This window comes from Tursiops truncatus, chromosome 10, assembly GCF_011762595.2.
Source record: "Tursiops truncatus isolate mTurTru1 chromosome 10, mTurTru1.mat.Y, whole genome shotgun sequence".
NCBI classification, from domain to species: Eukaryota; Metazoa; Chordata; class Mammalia; order Artiodactyla; family Delphinidae; genus Tursiops; species Tursiops truncatus.
In genome coordinates, this window is record NC_047043.1 from 1,784,462 (window position 1) to 1,802,992 (window position 18,531).

The 18,531-nt window shown below is 48.8% G+C and overlaps 1 protein-coding gene across 1 annotated transcript in view; it reads right to left on the reverse strand.

Annotated features, from left to right (window-relative positions):
• Positions 1-18,531, reverse strand: part of MYLK4 (myosin light chain kinase family member 4) — an 85,360-nt gene that overhangs the window by 17,197 nt on the left and 49,632 nt on the right. Inside the window, exons 3-7 of the mRNA XM_033863762.2 lie at positions 10,592-10,670; positions 6,939-7,044; positions 2,892-2,985; positions 2,709-2,818; positions 1,679-1,820 (exon numbers count right to left, since the gene is read on the reverse strand). Of these exons, the coding sequence (XP_033719653.2) occupies positions 1,679-1,820; positions 2,709-2,818; positions 2,892-2,985; positions 6,939-7,044; positions 10,592-10,670 (531 nt within the window). The remainder of the gene's footprint in view (positions 1-1,678; positions 1,821-2,708; positions 2,819-2,891; positions 2,986-6,938; positions 7,045-10,591; positions 10,671-18,531) is intronic.

Below are 18,531 nucleotides of genomic sequence, written 5' to 3' on the forward strand. Positions count from 1 at the left end.
GTGGTCATGATGGTGGTGGTGGTGGTGATGGTGGTGATGATGGTGATGGTGGTGATGGTGGTGTTGGTGGTGATGATGGTGATGGTGATGGTGGTGATGATGGTGATGGTGGTGGTGATGGTGGTGGTGATGATGGTGATGGTCATGATGGTGGTGGTGATGGTGGTGATGATGGTGATGGTGGTGGTGATGGTCATGATGATGGTGATGGTAGTGATGATGGTGGTGGTGGTGATGGTGGTGGTGGTGATGATGGTGATGGTCATGATGGTGGTGGTGATGGTGGTGATGATGGTGATGGTGGTGGTGATGGTCATGATGATGGTGATGGTAGTGATGATGGTGGTGGTGGTGATGGTCATGATGGGGGTGGTGATGGTGGTGGTGATGATGGTGGTGATGGTGATGGTGGTGGTGGTGATGATGGTGATGGTCATGATGGTGGTGGTGGTGGTGATGGTGGTGATGATGGTGATGATGGTGATGGTGGTGGTGGTGGTGATGGTGGTGGTGATGGTGATGGTGGTGATGGTGGTGGTGGTGATGATGGTGATGGTCATGATGGTGGTGGTGATGGTGGTGATGATGGTGATGGTGGTGGTGATGGTCATGATGATGGTGATGGTAGTGATGATGGTGGTGGTGGTGATGGTGGTGGTGGTGATGATGGTGATGGTCATGATGGTGGTGGTGATGGTGGTGATGATGGTGATGGTGGTGGTGATGGTCATGATGATGGTGATGGTAGTGATGATGGTGGTGGTGGTGATGGTCATGATGGGGGTGGTGATGGTGGTGGTGATGATGGTGGTGATGGTGATGGTGGTGGTGGTGATGATGGTGATGGTCATGATGGTGGTGGTGGTGGTGATGGTGGTGATGATGGTGATGATGGTGATGGTGGTGGTGGTGGTGATGGTGGTGATGATGGTGATGGTTATGATGGTGGTGATGATGGTGATGGTGGTGGTGATGGTCATGATGGTGATGGTAGTGATGGTGGTGGTGATGATGGTGGTGGTGATGGTCATGATGGTGGTGGTAGTGGTATTGGTGGTGATGATGGTGATGGTGGTGGTGATGATCGTGGTGGTGGTGGTGGTAATGATGGTGATGGTGGTGGTGCTGGTGGTCATGATGGTGCTGGTGGTAGTGATGGTGGTGGTAGTGGTATTGGTGGTGATGATGGTGATGGTGGTGGTGATGATCGTGGTGGTGGTGGTGGTAATGATGGTGATGGTGGTGGTGCTGGTGGTCATGATGGTGCTGGTGGTAGTGATGGTGGTGATGTTGGTGATGGTGATGGTGACAGTGGTGATGGTCATGATGATGGTGATGGTGGCAATGGTGGTGGTGATGATGGTGGTGGCGATGATGAGGGTGGTGGTGGTGGAAACCATCTCCCATGTGAATTCCTTTAACAAAGGCAAGTTACAAGAATCTGAATAGCCGCTCCCTACAGATGGAGACATGCACATATTAGGAGGTGAGAGAAGTTGAGAATGGGGAGATGAGGCTAAGAATCCAGAGTTTCAAATTCCTGAATATGTACCTAGTGACAGGATCCATCCCCCGAGCTGGTGTACAGTACCCAACAGGGCCCCCTGATCCAAGTCCACTCACTGAGGGGAGGGTTTGGGAAGGGTTTACATTTCAGATGATGCAAAACACACCCTACCTTCAGGTCTAAGTGGAGGATGTACATCTGATGCATGTGCCTTACCCCCTCACATATCTGCCTGATGAACAGGATGGTATCAAGCTCGGTCAGATTGTAGTTGTCATCAACGATGCGGTCGAAGAGCTCCCCTCCATCCACACTGCAGGGAAAGAGGGGGGTGTCCTGAGTCACGACCTCTTGATGAGCATGTGTTTCTCGTGTCTGAGCCTCTCTGACTCTTCCAACAGGTGTGTGGGCAGCTATGTCTCTACCTTCTCAGTGAGATGCCTCTTACGTTGAAGGCCCTTATTTGAGCCACCATCACTTTCACAGATGGAAAGTCTCAAAGCCCTCTCATCCAGTGGCTACAGCTCTGGGATGGGTCCATCTCTGCTGTTTCCTAACCATATGGAGGATGAAGAGGATGCTAAGAAGGCAGGGAGAGGGATTCCAAATACCACGGGAAGGTTAGACTAATTTCACTGATAAAATGCTTCTATGTGGCTGATGCTGGATATTTTATTATCCAAAATCCCCATCGCACAGTGATAAACAAAACCCCAAACGGGGGCTGGGGTGGGGAAATGATGTGACTCACAAACACCGATTCAGTGTCAGAATGACTCACTGTCTAACTAAACACTTACTAGGTTTTTATAAAAGTAATTTGAAACAGAAGCTTCTTAGCCCTACTTGTAAGAGTTTGACATGAACTTTGTATTAGCAATTAGGTCAAAGGTGAGATGCAGTTGAAGAATCACTTTCCGCCAGGTTACCCAGAACAAGAGTTAAGCCGGGGTTTTGACAGCACAGCCTGGAAATAAAGCTAAACCTCTGTTGTCGTCCTGCTACTTATCAACAAAGTCTCACATGGAGGCGTCAGTTCCCGAGTAATTTCCTTCCCGAAGTGGATGCGATTCTGACACATGCAAGTCAGAACCAGGGCGCCCCAGCACGGTCCAGCAGCTCCGAGGCGGACAGAGCCGCAGCCGCATATAAAGGGGCCCTGGCTGTGTGGGTAGGTTTGGGGCAGCGGCGGGGGACATACTACTCCATGACCAGGACGATGTCGTTCTTAGACTCGAAGGCGTCGTAGAGCTGAACGAGGTTCACGTGGTCCAGCTGGTTCATGACGTTGATCTCGTTCTTCACTTCATCCTGGGAGAGGGAAGGGCTGGTTTAGCGCCGTGAGGACAACGGCCAGGTGGGGTCCACACCGCACAGCCCTCACCTTGTCCTTCATGCCTCTGGTCTTGATGATCTTGGCCGCCAGCTTCAGACCTGTGGCTTTCTCCTCACACTTGTGAACCTGGCCAAAGCGCCCCCTGCCAGAGAAGAGGACGAGGCCCAGCATGAGGGTCTGTTCCCACCAGGGCCCTGCTCCAGTCACTGCCCAGTGGACGATACAGCTGCCCGGCACCCCTCTTTTTGACTTTGAATGAGCAAGCCTGTTATGCACGTGCTGTAGCCAATATCTCCTAGAACAGGGGCTTCCCTGGTGGCGCAGTGGTTGAGAGTCCGCCTGCCGATGCAGGGGACGTGGGTTTGTGTCCCGGTCCGGGAAGATCCCACATGCCGCGGAGCGGCTGGGCCCGTGAGCCATGGCCGCTGAGCCTGCGCGTCCGGAGCCTGTGCTCCGCAACGGGAGAGGCCACAGCAGTGAGAGGCCCGCGTACCGCAAAAATAAATAAATACAAAATCCACTTGCTAATGCAGCGGAGACGGGTTCGAGCTCTGGTCCGGGAGGATCCCACATGCCGTGGAGCAATAAGCCCATGCGCCACAACTACTGAAGCACCTAGAGCCCATGCTCGCAACAAGTGAAGCCACCGCAATGAGGAGCCCCGCTCAGTGCAACTAGAGAAAGCCTGCGCACAGCAACGAAGACCCAACGCAGAGAAAAATTAATTAATTAATTAATTTTTAAAAATATCTCCTAGAACACGTCAAGTTCTGATACAGGCCACTGGCATCAGAATTCCCTGGGGGGCGATGTCCCAGCCCTACCCCAGCCCTACTGATACAGGAAGGCCGGGGGAGGCCCCAGAAGCTGCACTTTCATGACGCCCCTTGGGTGGTTCATATGAACCCGAAAATTTGAGAACTTCTGTCACAGAAACAATAGAATCTTTCTGAATACATAGGAATGTAACAAGCTAGGCTTCGTAAGCATATGAGTGATACAGGCTGTAGGTGAGGCATACCAGATTACTTTTGGAAACTGCATATAAATAAGTAAGAAGTAATAACAAAATTGCATATAGACACATTTAATCAAAATACATATTACATAATCACCTGTGAGATTTTTTGACAGTTTAGCTTGGATATAAATTTAAATATCCTTCTTTTTTTAATAAATTTATTTATTTTTATTTTATTTAATTTCGGATCTATTGGGTCCTTGTTGCTGCGTGCGGGCTTTCTCTAGTTGTGGCGAGCAGGCTCCTCACTGCGGTGGCTTCTCTCGTTGCGGAGCACGGGCTCTAGGCGCGTGGGCTTCAGTAGTTCTGGCTCGTGGGCTCTAGAGCGCAGGCTCAGTAGTTGCGGCACACGGGCTTCGTTGCTCCGCAGCATGTGGGTCTTCCCGGACCAGGGCTCGAACCCGTGTCCCCTGCATTGGCAGGTGGATTCTTAACCACTGCATCAGCAGGGAAGTCCTAAATATACTTCTTAAGACAGCTTCTTTCAAATATCCTCACACACCAAAGGGCACACTCAGGAACAATCTTCAGATCTGACTTGCTTGCCGTGATGCCTGATTTAGTGAAATAACTGGAACCCACGTGCCTGCCTGTGTTGCGCTGGCCGCATGCAGGAGTGGAAGGAGAGCTCCCCAACGTCGTGGCCAGAAGCCCACAGCAGAGGAGAGGGCTGCTGCAACAGTGAAGGGGTGGGAGTGGAGGCGAGGGCACCACATCCCCCCGACTCAGCCACGCTCCCTGAGCAGAAGCAGGTGGGTCCGTAAGCACAGCCGAGCACGACTTCCATCCTGCCCACCGGCCCAGGCGTGGTCTCTTTCCTGGAGCTCAAGAACCTACAGCCCCAGGCGCTTCCGATGTGGCTGTTCATTAGGAAAAGGCTTGCTTCTTAATTAGCAACGGCCCCCAGAACGGCCTGGCCCAGCAGTGGTGCCTCGTCGCTGTTTTGCTTTAGGGCCACCCCGTCTGTCTCTCTGGCCTGGTTTATTCTGCAAAGCTTTGAGTGATGAGGTGACCTCACAGGGTCCCTGCTGGTCCACCAGGCTGATAACGTCATGCTAACTGAACAGGGTGAGCAGGGACTCTAATCCCCCTACAGGCCACGGGGGAGATGAACCCCAGGAAAATTCAGGGGCCTGACACCGCATGCAGGGTCCAGGGATCCTTGCCATGGTGCAATAGCTCTGCCCAGAGTGCAGGAGAATTTGCTGCATGTTGACTCTCCCACTACTGAGAAGGAGGGCCACCTGCTGATGACCTCTTCGTGTTTTGAGGCAAACATACACATCTGACTGTGTTCCTCTAACTTACTTACTGAGCCCAGAACAGGGGGTGATGGGCAGCTGGTCCTGCCTGCAGGATGACAAAGAAGAGTCAACGCTGCCCAAAGGGGCAGGAAGGAAACTCTAAGAGTCACTGACAAACCTCGATCAGAAGCACGCGCAAACCCTGGTGCCGCTTCTGCAAATAACTTCTCTCCTTTAGAGAAACAGTCGCTGGCTCGCCACCCAAGTACCCCTTTCCCCCTCAGCCCATCCTCACAGGCCTGAGGGGCCTTCGCCACAATGGATCAGCTGGCCAGCGGAGGAGGAGGAAGTTCATGTGTGTCCGCGTGACAAAGGGCAAAAGGTAAATGGGATTGGAAGGGGGGGAGGGGCTTTGCAAAATCAACCTCACCCCCAGGACCATAGGCGGGAACGCGCTCTGTAGTAGCCATGCGTGTTTTCCCTGTGTTGGTAAGTAAATTTCTATATATTTGTATAAATGTTCTGCTTTCCTCTTCCTATTTTACATAGATATGCTGATGGGAGTCAACTGAATAATTTAAGCCTTAAGTTCCAAGATCTCGCAGGGGGATTATTGTGACTGAGGTAGAAGAAGAAGGAACTTCCCCCAGTGACCGACCCGCCCCCGATAGACTTGACTCTTCCTACTTCAGGGAGATGTGGATGTCCTGCCAATAAGTCCTTCTGGGAGGCAAGTAACCGACTGAAATACAGTAATAATAGTAATTCATACGGTAACAGCGTAAACGGAAACCAACAATGACAAACACGTGCCATGAGAAATACAGTGTTCGCTCATTTCTACATTCTGTTCCTCGGTTTTCAAGCTTCTAAACCTTCTGAGGACTCACTCCAGACACGACAGCACAGGAAGTGAAGCAGATGTTAAATGCGGAGGGTAGTCACCACATCAACCTCTCCGGCATCAGTGATGATTTTCGGAAATGGTTAACATCTCTCATCTCTTAAAATGTTCGCTTATGATGTTTCCGGTTCTCTGGTTGAGACTGGCAAACACTTATGAAATTCTCAAGATCCATCTCTTTGTTCATAGCAGCACTATTTACAATAGCCAAGACATGGAAGCAACCTAAATGTCCATCAACAGATGGATGAGGAAGATGTGGTACATATATACAATAGGATACTACTCAGCCACAAAAAAGAATGAAATAATGTCATTTGTGGCAACATGGGTGGACCTAGAGATTGTCATACTAAGTGCAGCAAGTCAGACAAAGACAAATTATCATATGATATCATTTCTATGTGGAATCTAAAAAATTGATACAAACGAACTTATTTACAAAACAGAAACAGACCCACAGATAAAGAAAACAAACTTATGGTTACCAAAGGGGAAAGGCGGGGCAGGTGGCAGGATAAATTAGGAGTTTGGGATTAACATGTACACATTACTATATATAAAATAGATAAACAACAAGGACCCACTGTATAGCCCAGGGAACTCTACTCAATATTCTGTAATAACCTATAATGGAAAAGAATCTGAAAAAGAATAGATACATGTATATGTATAACTGAATCACTATACTGTACGCCTGAAACTAACACAACGTTATCAATTAACTATACTCCAATATAAAATAAAAATTTAAAAACATGAAGAAGCAGTACGAAAGCTAAAATAATAAAAATAAAATAATAAAAATAAATAATAAAAATAAAAACACTTATAAGAATTAAAACAACAGAAAAGACCTGTCTCTTTGAAAGCGCTCTTCTTTCCTCTTTTGTCGCGAGAGTGTTGAAGCTGTGAGCATTACTCACCCTCCTAGGATTTCAGTTCTGCTCACGGTGTAGAAGCTGTTGACCGCGGCCTGCTTGGCTGTCACGACGCGGTGATCAAACGGCGCAGGTGGTGCCCAGGCCTCGTCTGGAGGTGAGAGAAGGGCCGCGTGAGAAGCGGCCCGAGGGCCAAGCCTGGGCCTGAGTGCAAATGTGCTCATTTAATAAGAAAACACAGTGGCCACCTGTTTGATTTCTAATGATCCAGGGAATGTAAGTTTTCATTTCGTGTTAGGATACACGGCTCATGAAGGTGACGCGCAACACCTTTGAGAAAGGGTGTCAGGGCCTCTGCACCGTGGCACCTATCTCCCTCAGGGCAGCTTTCAGAAACGTCAAACAACTGCAAATCTCCAAGCCCCGTACAGTCCAAACAGGTAGTACTTTCAAACTGGAGATATCTGAACATAAACCCCAGAAACTGACCCATTTTTTTAAAAGCACCACTGGTAAAGCCCATTATTTTCTTTAAGGCAGAAGAAAAAGATGAAAAATTTCTTCATGTCATTGAAAGGTTTGATATTACTATATATGACTTTCCAAAATATTTTAGCCAGTATTCAAGACACATTTAAGGTGCAAAGGTGCATTTTTCCTGGCTGAAATCCAACACCCAGTAAAACTGGCGAAGTATATATTGTACAGCTCTCAAATTTCTCCCGCCTTCTACCTTCCAGCCTAAGCATCTAACCTCCAGTCCACCTCAACTCTAAAATACATCGTTACTCACTAATATTCCTCCAGTATCCTTTTTACTTTTCCACGGTTACTTGCCGTGAACCTATTCATTTCCCCATTTATTCATTACTTAAACATCTACTGCGTGCAGCTTCTTACGTGCATACAAAGGGTACGAAGGGAAGTGAGTAGATAATAACTTCGCTTTCAAAAATTTACATTTATTCAAAATGTAATTCTTGAGCACTTATCTTGAGCTAGGTACTTTGCCAAGTGTTCATATTTTTTAAGATTCAGATAATATAAATCTCTGGGCAGTTGATTTGATGGGGACGTTCTCCCTTCACACCATAAATATGCTGAAAAGTGAAGAAGGTATGAAAGAATTCTCTTGGTGGCATTCGTCTCTTCAGACCAAAAAAAACCCAAAAGTGATTGAGTTATGAACACAAATGCCATCAATGTGGCATGATGTCTCCTCCAGGCTGTTAGGCTAAGTGAAATGTAGTCAGAAATGTTTGCTGGAAAGGTTAAGCAGCTTTAAAGGGCTGGAAGAAAAGCCGTTTCCTACCCAGGGGGGCCACCAGATCTTGCTGCCTGGGGGTCTTTGCTCCAGGGAACCCCAGGACTTTGTCTTGTTGGTCCCCCCGGCGCCTCTGGCTTCCTGTGTCCTCCATGTGCATCTGTCACCTGCACCTGCCGCATCTATTCTGCTCTTCTTGTTCTCCTCCTGGACCAAGCTCACCTCTGCCCCTCTCCGCTTACTGCTGCCCGAGGGCTCTGTTGGATGGGAGTTCTGCAAAACAGGTCCTGTCGCTGACTTTCCTGTGGTTCGTGATGTGAAAATGGCTTTTCTGCTGCCATTATTTTACCTGGAATATAAAATCCAGCCACAGCTCTCAAAGTTTCCGGGAGAAAACTTCCAGATGGCCAAGTTTCTGAGCACTAAAGCATCCTCAAGATGATGCTTTGTTGAAGGGAGGTAAGCTTCGCGATGGAGAGTTGGCGATGTCGGTGTTCGGGGTGAGATGAAGCAGGATGCATCCCCGTCATCCCAAGCAGCACGGTTACAGGTGGAGATGACCAGCATCCCGGGGACCCTCCTAACAACCTCACGACCCCACGTTAGTCCACTGACCCTTTACAAAGGCAGTCATTTCATGACTGCCTAACTAGTCTGATCTCCATTTTTCACTTCCTTTCTTTAAAGACGATAGAAGTGACCACGTTAAAGCAGAATGAAAGGAGCAGTGGTCTCTGAGTGGTAACAGCAGAGAGTCAGCCTTTACTGGTGAAAGAACTGACCTAACAAGTTTCCCAACAGCTCCAGACCTTACTAAAAACATCTCTGCAGTGATGGACTTTCTTAGTAAACATTAGTGTTACATTTAATTCTTGGAAACTTAGACTTCTCTACAATTAGTTTCCAAAATACATTAGTTAAGAATGAAATAAGGGGAATTCCCTGGTGCTCCAGTTGTTAGGACTCCGAGCTCTCACTGCTGAGGGCCTGGGTTCAACCCCTGGTCAGGGAACTAAGATTCCACAAGCTGCGCGGGGCAGCCAAAAAAAGAAAAAAAAGAAAAAAGAAATAAGAGTTATGTCTTAAATCCCTAAAAAATACCACAGATGTTTGAACTGGGATGGTCTTTGTTCCAGACACTCTGTGGCTCATCGTAACGTAGAGTAACTCATTTGAGTTGGCCACATAATTGCCTGAATTTATATGTGAAACTTCACGGTTGAGGAAGAATCATTCAATGACCTACTGTGTGCTCAATCCTCACAATATTTGGGCAGCAGCCAATTTATACATCTGATCAATCTGATCATTGCTCAGTCATCGATCTTAGGAAGGATGTGCTCTATACTGCTAAAAATAGGAAATTTTACTTGATATTTTAAAAGTACCGGATGTGATTACTACTAATCATTATATCCATCTATCATTTGGTAGAAGACTTAGAAAACAATAAAATGCCTGAAAATGTCACAGGCAAGAAGAAAAAATAACAGCAAGAAAACGTGGCCAAGAAAACTCCACACAGCTGGGAAAGTGGCTTCTAAACCCCTGCTTTAAAGCAGAGTCACTTCAGTTATCCTTCGATATGGACTCAAATTGCAACGGCACATAGATCTGCAGAAAACGTCAGCTGTGGAAGCAAATGCTGTAAACCCTACCTTTCATAGGATTGACCACTGTTAGTTCTATGAACACACTGCTCTTTATTTGAACTCTTGTCCAGCCCCGTTTCATCTGGAATTTCGGATTCTCCTTTTTCCTTAGCTTCTCGGTCACCAGGCTTTTCCTTAGAACGAAGCCCATTTTTCTCTTCTTTGAACACTGGCCATTCATTTTTATCTGCAGAGCCTTGCTTATCATCCCCAGAGCTATTATTTTCTTGTCAGCTCAGTCTCTCTGGGCATGAAATGTCTCTCCCGTCTTCACTTTCTCTTGGCTCTGTGGAATTTCTTACAGCAAAATCTTCTATTTCATCCTGTGGTCTTTCTGTATGAAATGCGGTGAAACTTCTCTGAACTAGAGGCAGGGGTCTTCTAAGCCTATTTCGTGTTGAGCTTTATTAAATGTTTCTTTCTCAGATTGTTCTTCGGGGAAGATCTCTCTAAAAGCCACCATAGGACACAGTGTTTTAATGGAGGACGCATGTGATCGGTGTAATTTTGGCTTCACAGAATGGCATCTCTATACAGGCTTCTCTTTATTGGCAGATAAAAGCTTTGGGGAAGCAAGTAGGAGAAAACGTGACCAGTGGACTGACAGCTGGGCCTCCAAAGAATTTCTAGTTTGTAACTAGTAGGACCCAAAGCAGGTATTCAAACAGCACTTCACCCGACACAGGGCATCACAAACATGTAACTTCCTCCGAACAAGAACAACCTCGCGACTTGTATAACAGAGCTTGACCCACAAATATCTAGTCTTATAGAAAGGTTACCTGTGGGAGGTGCCGTCCTTTTGCCTTTGTCTGGTGCTGCTTCCTTCAGGCCAGGGTGTGAGCACACCTGCTCCTTAGCCTGTGGGCACACGATTGAGTAATGAGTAATGTGGGTTACACATCACACCAGGCTCTCTCGACCTCAGCACTTCTGACACTTGGGGCTGGAGAATTCCTTGTTATGGGGAATGTCACAAGGATTATAGGATGTTTAGCAACATCTCTGGCCTCTGCCCACCCGAAGCCCACAGTACTCTCCCCCACCCAGGTGTAATAGCCAAAAAAATGCCTCCAGAAATTGCTAAATGTCTCCGGTGGGCAAACTCACCCCATATTGAGAACCATTATATTACACAATTCAAGCACAGAAAAAACTACCAAAATAAATAGTAATTTAGAGGGCGGAACAGTCTGAATTAATGAAGCCCTGTACAGACTAGAGTATTTGAAAGCAAATGACCTCACTATTTTCAAAGAAATTTTGTAAAACTCTGGCATTGTTTGTGGAAGAAGGCCCATCTTCATGGGTAGATAAAGGATATTGTAACGCGATCGTCACCCTTGACCTCTGTTTGCATTGTCTTGATATAGTTCACATATAAATCAAATAAAAATGAGAGGCTATATGTCAGTGGGTTTTGTAAACCAGAAAGTAGGAGAGTAAAGTAAGCTTTTATAAAAGGGGCTTCTACATTGCTTAGAACAGATGGCCCCTTTCTAAGGAGATAAACATTCTTTTCACAGTCCTGGTTTCTCTGAATTAGCTAAGCAAACCCTTTCCAAATACCACATAAATCCACCCAAATTATCATAAGTTCTGAAGTTATACGTTATAAGTTAATGAAATTGTACGGATGTCCAAAGAATCAGTCTTTTTTTCTTTGGAAAGAGAGTAAAATTTGCCTGAGGGTGACTTGCAAGCATGAAACACCACGTAAGTGCAGGTCATAGATATCCAGACAAATTATAAATGTGCTTTTAGACAATCCGAAGGGCAGTCCCATAGGTTCAGAGCCTTTCCATTTTTCAGTTAAGGACCTTCAAACACAGAGGCATGTTTAGTAACTCTGCAGAAAACCAAAACTAGAGATTAGAGCCCAGGAGTTTGGAACTTTCTCTTTTAAGTGAAAGGGCAGGAAAATGTCCTTTAGTTTCCCTGCTCTATACTTGCACAGCAATCAGCACATACTCCCACCCCAGTATAGCTTGCAACATTTTCTTAAACATTTTTTTTCTTTCTTTCTTTCTTTTTTTTCTTTTGCGGTACACAGGCCTCTCACTGTTGTGATCTCTCCCGTTGCGGAGCACAGGCTCCGGATGCGCAGGCTCAGCGGCCGTGGCTCACGGGCCCAGCCGCTCTGTGGCACGCGGGATCCTCCCAGACCGGGGCACGAACCCGCGTCCCCTGCATCGGCAGGCAGACTCTCAACCACTGCGCCACCAGGGAAGCCCTTCTTAAACATTTTTTCTCATCAATTTCCCACTTTTCCCAATTTTTTGCATACCACCAAAAAACAAACAAAAAAACTGGTGTGTCAGTTAATTTCAATCTATCAAAATATGTAAAATTGAGAATTTGGCTGTAAGCCTCCAGCGTTTGCCTCCAGGGACGTCTCAGTGTCAGCGGTGGGTGCCCACAGGATGTGCTGACGCTCTCTGGGTGCAGTGTTCTGATTTGACCAACAGGAGAACTATCAATTCTGAGGAAGGTAAGAAACAAGCTTCCAAACCAGACCATTTTTTCCTTTAATTATATATCAGATATGATTCACCATTTAGATAACATAAGAAGGTCTTTATTCATTGCCACAGGCTATTATGTTTTCATTTCCCTAGGTCATACTGACATCTAGAGGAACTTTGAACTGAAGAGTTCCCGAAAAACAGAAGACGTATTTCTCCTCTTCTGTTTCTGGGCAGCGACTTCAGTATGAAGTTCGTTCTTAGTGTTTCCAAGTTATATGTAGAAGTTGCTAAAATAGGAAGTACAGGTGTGTAAGCACATCTTGTTTGTTTTCCAAAAACAAACGTATTCTGTACTGATTAAAGAGGACTGGTCAGTGCTGGAAGGATTATGATCACGGTCTGCTAAGGAATAAAAAAATCAGGCCAGACACTGTGTCCTTTGCTGAATTCATGCTGACGGACCAGACGAGCACAAGGGCCCCATTTCACTCACAGTCACTCATTAATTTGTTCACTTAATCATTACTCATATATTTGCACATGGATTCCTTTTTTTTTTTTGCGGTACGCGGGCCTCTCACTGCTGTGGCCTCTCCCGTTGCGGAGCACAGGTTGCGGATGCGCAGGCTCAGCGGCCATGGCTCACGGCCCAGCCGCTCTGCGGCATGTGGGATCTTCCCGGACCGGGGCACGAACCCGTGTCCCCTGCATCGGCAGGCGGACTCTCAACCACTGCGCCACCAGGGAAGCCCCATGGATTCCTTTTGTAACCATTTCCCCATTCCTTTTATAATATCAGTGGATGTAGAATGACTCGGGAAAGAAAGGGGATTTGGCCCGAATACCCAAGTATTCAAAACAGAGTTTTGCTCTCTCTACTCTGTCCCATTTCCTGGCTGGTGTCCTGAGTGGACCTGTGTTCCCAAGCTTGTCCGGCTGGTCTGTGCGGGGCATGGAGGAAGTGTTGGAACCCGTCTCCACTCTTTTCAAGTGCATATTTTACCTACGTTTTAAAACATGTATTAGTAATATTGAGCACATATAATTCATGTCTGTAATAGATGAAATGTTTATAAAACTATGTATACATGTACTGCTTATCCATTTACATCATTTATAAATAGAGTAAAATATTGCCACATGCTTTGAAATATTTTGCCGATGGCAGTGAACAATCAAACTACTTCGGAGACCGTCCCTCCAGGTAACACCGTTTCTCACATTCTGCTTTTCTGAAATATGTGCTTTAGAGGAGAATCATTCTAATTAGCAGGTTCAAGGGCAAGTACCTAATGAGAGCTATCAGCTCAATTCTTGCAAACCCTTCTCCACCTTCTACAAAGTACTGCTTTTAAGAGGTCAGGATTCGTTCTTCAGATGACCTTTGTGACAGAGTAAACCGACTGCATGCCCTTCATACTCCTGTCTCTGTTGTGGTTCCGCTTATTGCCATGGAATCGAGACCCTTAGAGGAAGCAACACGGGTGCACAGGTGTGTGCCGTGTACCACCAGCCTCACCAGCCCAACACTAAAACCCTACTTTTCCTGAGTGGTGGGATAACCAAAAGCGAAATTCATTCGATTGAACAACTTTACCCAATCCCTCTTTCATTCCCATTCAATAAAAATCTATTTGAGAAAGCAGGCCTGAAATGGCTTTAACTTTGAAATAACAAAGACTGAGACAGAGAAGGTTGCTGCCTTCTCCGGACGAGCCTTTCCTGGGTTATGGTGCTGTCTCCGCCCCGGGGGTATGGACCTCTCCCTACACCTCTTCTTCCCCAGCACCACACGAAGGGCCAGTGCTCTAGAAGTGTCTGGTGAGCCCGTGTGCACGAAGGAAGAAGTGCTTTCCGGAACGGTGGTCTCATGCGAGAGCATCCGTGTGTCAGGCTGCATCACTGAAGAGCCGGGCCACCCAGGCACAACCTGACGTGCACCCTGCCACTAACCCTCACATCCTTCGCATCACTTAGCTGATGTTAAGTGACACCCACAGCCCTGCATTTGGGGACTACAGTTGCTTCAGAAAACTGTTTTCTTAACATCACAATGGGCCACGACTAAACTAACCGCATAAATCCTGAGCTGAGGGTATATTACTGCTTATGGAGGTGCCAAGATGAACATGTTTGGTAATTTTAACATTATGCCTTAGAAATACAAAAGCAAAATTACAACAACTGTAATGACCTTGTTAAACTCTGATTAGAATCCTCGTGGGGGAGAGAGAAAAACAGAGGCTAAAAGCAGACAAAGAGAGGAATTTTCAGGAGAAATATTAAAACTGTGTTTCCTCGCCTGAGCACAGATGATTGTAGAGATCACTTGTGAGAGCAATCTATTTCTCTTCATCCTCAGGGCACACTCAGATTCCCTGGGCATTAAGGCGAAGGCCCCGAAAGTCCCTGGCTGATACAACCCCCTTTGTGATGTGCAGGGTCTGGTAGGACAGGACCTGACGTTGGCAGGAAGGCAAGTGCTGACCCTGACCTCAGAGCCCAGCGAGTGGACCCTCCCCAGGCTGCGGAAAACATCGGAGATAATCGGACAGAAGACTAAAGCCTCTTGGTGTGTCCACAATTCCAGGGACAGGCTTCATCCAGAAACCAAGGAAATAGGACTCCTCACGGGTGTATGTCAAGAAAGAGCCCGGAATCAAAGGCATTGGTTCAGGAAAGTCTAATCGGAGGCTCTGTCAAGGGAAGAGACGCGGGCAATCCCGCTTTCATTTGATTATAAGATGCACGGACTGTTCCACAAAAAGGCGGCACACTGCACAGGGAACAGCCCCTCCAGCCAGAGAAGACGGATGGGGGCCCGCACTGCTCAGAGGTGCTGTCAGGCTACTCCTCACTGACCCCAGGTTTTACTTAAGCTAAACACACTTTTGAGTTTTCTTAGCTCCACAACCCCTGCTGCGGCCAAGGCCCCGTGGCCACACGGGGGTGCTGAGCAGGGCTGTGCAGACCCAGGGTTACGCGAGACGCCGGCCCTTGGTCTGCCCTGTCGCCTGGGGGGCCAGGCTGTGGACCAGAGCCACAGACTACTGACTATATAGGCCTCCTCCACCCTCCTCTCCAGCCTGGCTTTGTCGATTCAAAAGAACTGGTTAGAATGAACCTGGAACAAATTAAAAGATCCAGTCACATCGGGTACTTGGGTCATAAGGATTTGACTTTCCCTCGTCTCACTGCTGACGGATGAGCTCACCTGAGACATCTCATACCAGATCCGTACTTTCTGATTTCCTAGCCACCGCCGTCTCCCCGCTCAGCCCTCCGACGCCTACCTGCTCTTCTCCCACAAGCTGCCGGCCTGGCGGCCCCGCGCCACCCCGCTTCCCACCTGCCCAGACTCTCCCGCGCTCTGACCTGGTGCTTCTCGGCCACCCGGGGTGGCGGAACGTCCGGCAGCCATCAGCGCCCGGGGCCCACCAGGGAATCTCACGACCCTGCCCGGGTGGAGCCCGGACGCGGAGGCTCTGAGGCCCGCACGGACCGTCAGGCTCTGCCGGGTTTGGTGGCCGCGGCTCGCCGGCGCCGGCCCCGCCCCTCTGGCTTTGGAGGCGCTTTGGTCCCTCCCCCCCCGGGCGGCCCCACCAGAGTGTGGAGGCCAGCAATACCCCGGGGAGGCCATGTTGCTCGTGTTTCCCTTTACCCCTGCCGCCTCCCACCCACCTTCAAGGGTCTGACCCTCCCCAGGGTGCACGATTACCCAGCAGACCACTGCCTCCCAGGGGCACGTGTGGAAATGGGTCTGGGGCACAGCCCCGAAGACCACAGCCCCCCCCAGGCTGACCTCTGGAGGATCGGGGTGGGGGGAGCCGAGAAAAAGCCCGCGCTGCCAAGCGCCCCTCGGGACCCTCCGCCCGGGACCCTCCACCCGGGACCCTCCGACCAGGACTCTCCGCCCGGTGTCCTCTGCCTGGATCCTCCGCCCGGATCCTCCGCCTCGGACCCTCCGCCCGGATCTTCCGCCTGGGACCCTCCGCCTGGGACCCTCCGCCCGGGACCCTCCGCCTGGACCCTCCGCCAGGGACCCTCCGACCAGGACTCTCCGGCCGGGGTCCTCTGCCTGGACCCTCCGCCCGGATCTTCCGCCTGGGACCCTCCGCCCGGGACCCTCCGCCTGGACGCTCCGCCCGGACCCTCCGCCCGGCCTGCTGGTCAAAATGTAGTCATGGCAAGTGATTTAATTCCTCCACCAAAATGGAGGTGAGCAAAAGAGAGGAGACTCGGGCTGAAGTGGAAGAACACTACCTTCCAGGGCGCAGAACTATTGACACACTGCACGCAGAAGCGTGTCTGAACAGCCCGAATCAGCGCAGGCCTCTGCCTTCTTGGGATTCTGTTCCCAGAACAGAACGTGCACTTCAGACCGGGCGGCAAAGTCACTGAGGAACGGCGTGTGTGTGTGTGTGTGTGTGTGTGTGTGTGTGTGTGTGTGTGTGTGTGTGTGTGTGTGTGTGTGTGTGTGTGTGTGTGTGTGTAACCAGTTTCAAACGCAGGTATAAATGGGATTACAGCTCCTTGATGTTCATTTGATTTAAATGAGCCTTACTTAGTAAATTCCTCTCTTATACCACACAAGACCCGACCTTGGAATGTTTTCACATGAAGTTTACTTTGTTTTATCATCACCTAATAAAACTCCCTGATTTCTCCGCGCTGCAGACAGTTTTGTAAGGATTCATTTCACATGGTATTCTCAGGCTGCTTGTTAATTTTTATTTTAGGTTCGCTTTTATCACCCCGTCCCCTGTCTCCTGCTCCGAGTAAGCGGTGGGCGGCTCAGCCCACGCCCCCCACGGGCCTTCTTGGAGGCGGGCACCCCCCGGGGGGCCCAGTGTTCCCCAAGGGAGGGGCTGTGTGGTCCCTTGGCGGTAAGGGAAGTTCGGAGGTCTGAACTTAGATTCACTGAATGAAATATTTAACCTCGCGCTTCGCCTTTCCACAGCTTCCCCAGGGCAGCAAATTTTGAAAGCACACTACAAAGCGAAGTGGCTTTCAAAGGCTATCTCTGAAAAACAGTGAGAAGCCGCAAAGCTCTCAAAAAGTCTCTGAATGTGGAATGTAATACAAACTCTGTAAGTATAAACCCATCTGTTATGACTATCCCCAAACGTTTAGTTGCCTGGTCCCTTCTACTCAAAGTAGGTCCGTGGCCAGCACCACCACCTGGGAGCTTGTTAGAAATGCAGACGGTCAGCCCCACCACACCCACTGGATCAGAATCTGTGCTTTCACCAATCCCGCAAGGCTCCCGTGAACGCTAACATTTGAGAAGCGCTGGCCTAGGTAACACACATAAGGACTTGATGTAAAGAAACTTTTCACAAAATATTCATCACGGCCTCTTGTATTGATTTGAATCTTGCCTCCATCCACGATGAGCGAATGTCACGCTTGGGGAAGCTCAGAGGGGGGCGGGAGGGAAAGGGGGCGGAGCCAGGACACAGCTCAGCTGGTCTGGAAACCAGTGGCCTTGAGGGGCGTAGGCGGGGGAATCCAGCACCGTCTTGAACACTAGTGACTTCCGCAGAATGTCCAGAATCTTGACGCCGACCCAGGGGTCCTCATAGGGACTCAGAAGAGAATGCCAGCCTTGATACCACGTGCCGAGAACCGGCCACTCACCTCTGGGGTCTCCACTGATGGTGAGAGCTCTGGCCACAGACAAAAGCAGCATTGAGGTGTAAAGGTCCTGCTACGGACTGAACCTTTGCATCCCTACAAAATTCATATACCGAAGCCCTAACTCCCAGGATGAATGTATTAGGAGGCGGGGCCTTTGGGAAGTGATCAGGCTTAGACGAGGTCCTGAGGGCGGGGTCGGACAATGAGATCAGTGTTTTTATAAGAGGAGGAAGGTATCAGGGTCTTCCTCTGTCCCTCTGCCACGTGGGGACACGGAGAAGGCGGCTGTCTGCAGCCCGAGAGAGGGCCCTCATCGGAGCCCGACCGTGCTGGCCCCCAACCTCAGGCCTTCAGCTTCCAGAACTGTGACAAACATCTGTTGTCCAGGCCGTCCGGGCCACGGCATTTTGTTACAGCCACCCCAGCTAAGACAGGGACAATGAAAACTGTCACAGTGGAAACTCTAGAGAATTAGGGATATGTTCTGCTCAGCTCCAACCTGCAAAGAACAGTTAGGATTATTAACACAAGTGCTCTAACTTGGTTATAGCAAGCTGACTGTCAACTTTAAAAGGAACAAAAGTTATCTTATTTAGCCCAGTTCTTATGAAACA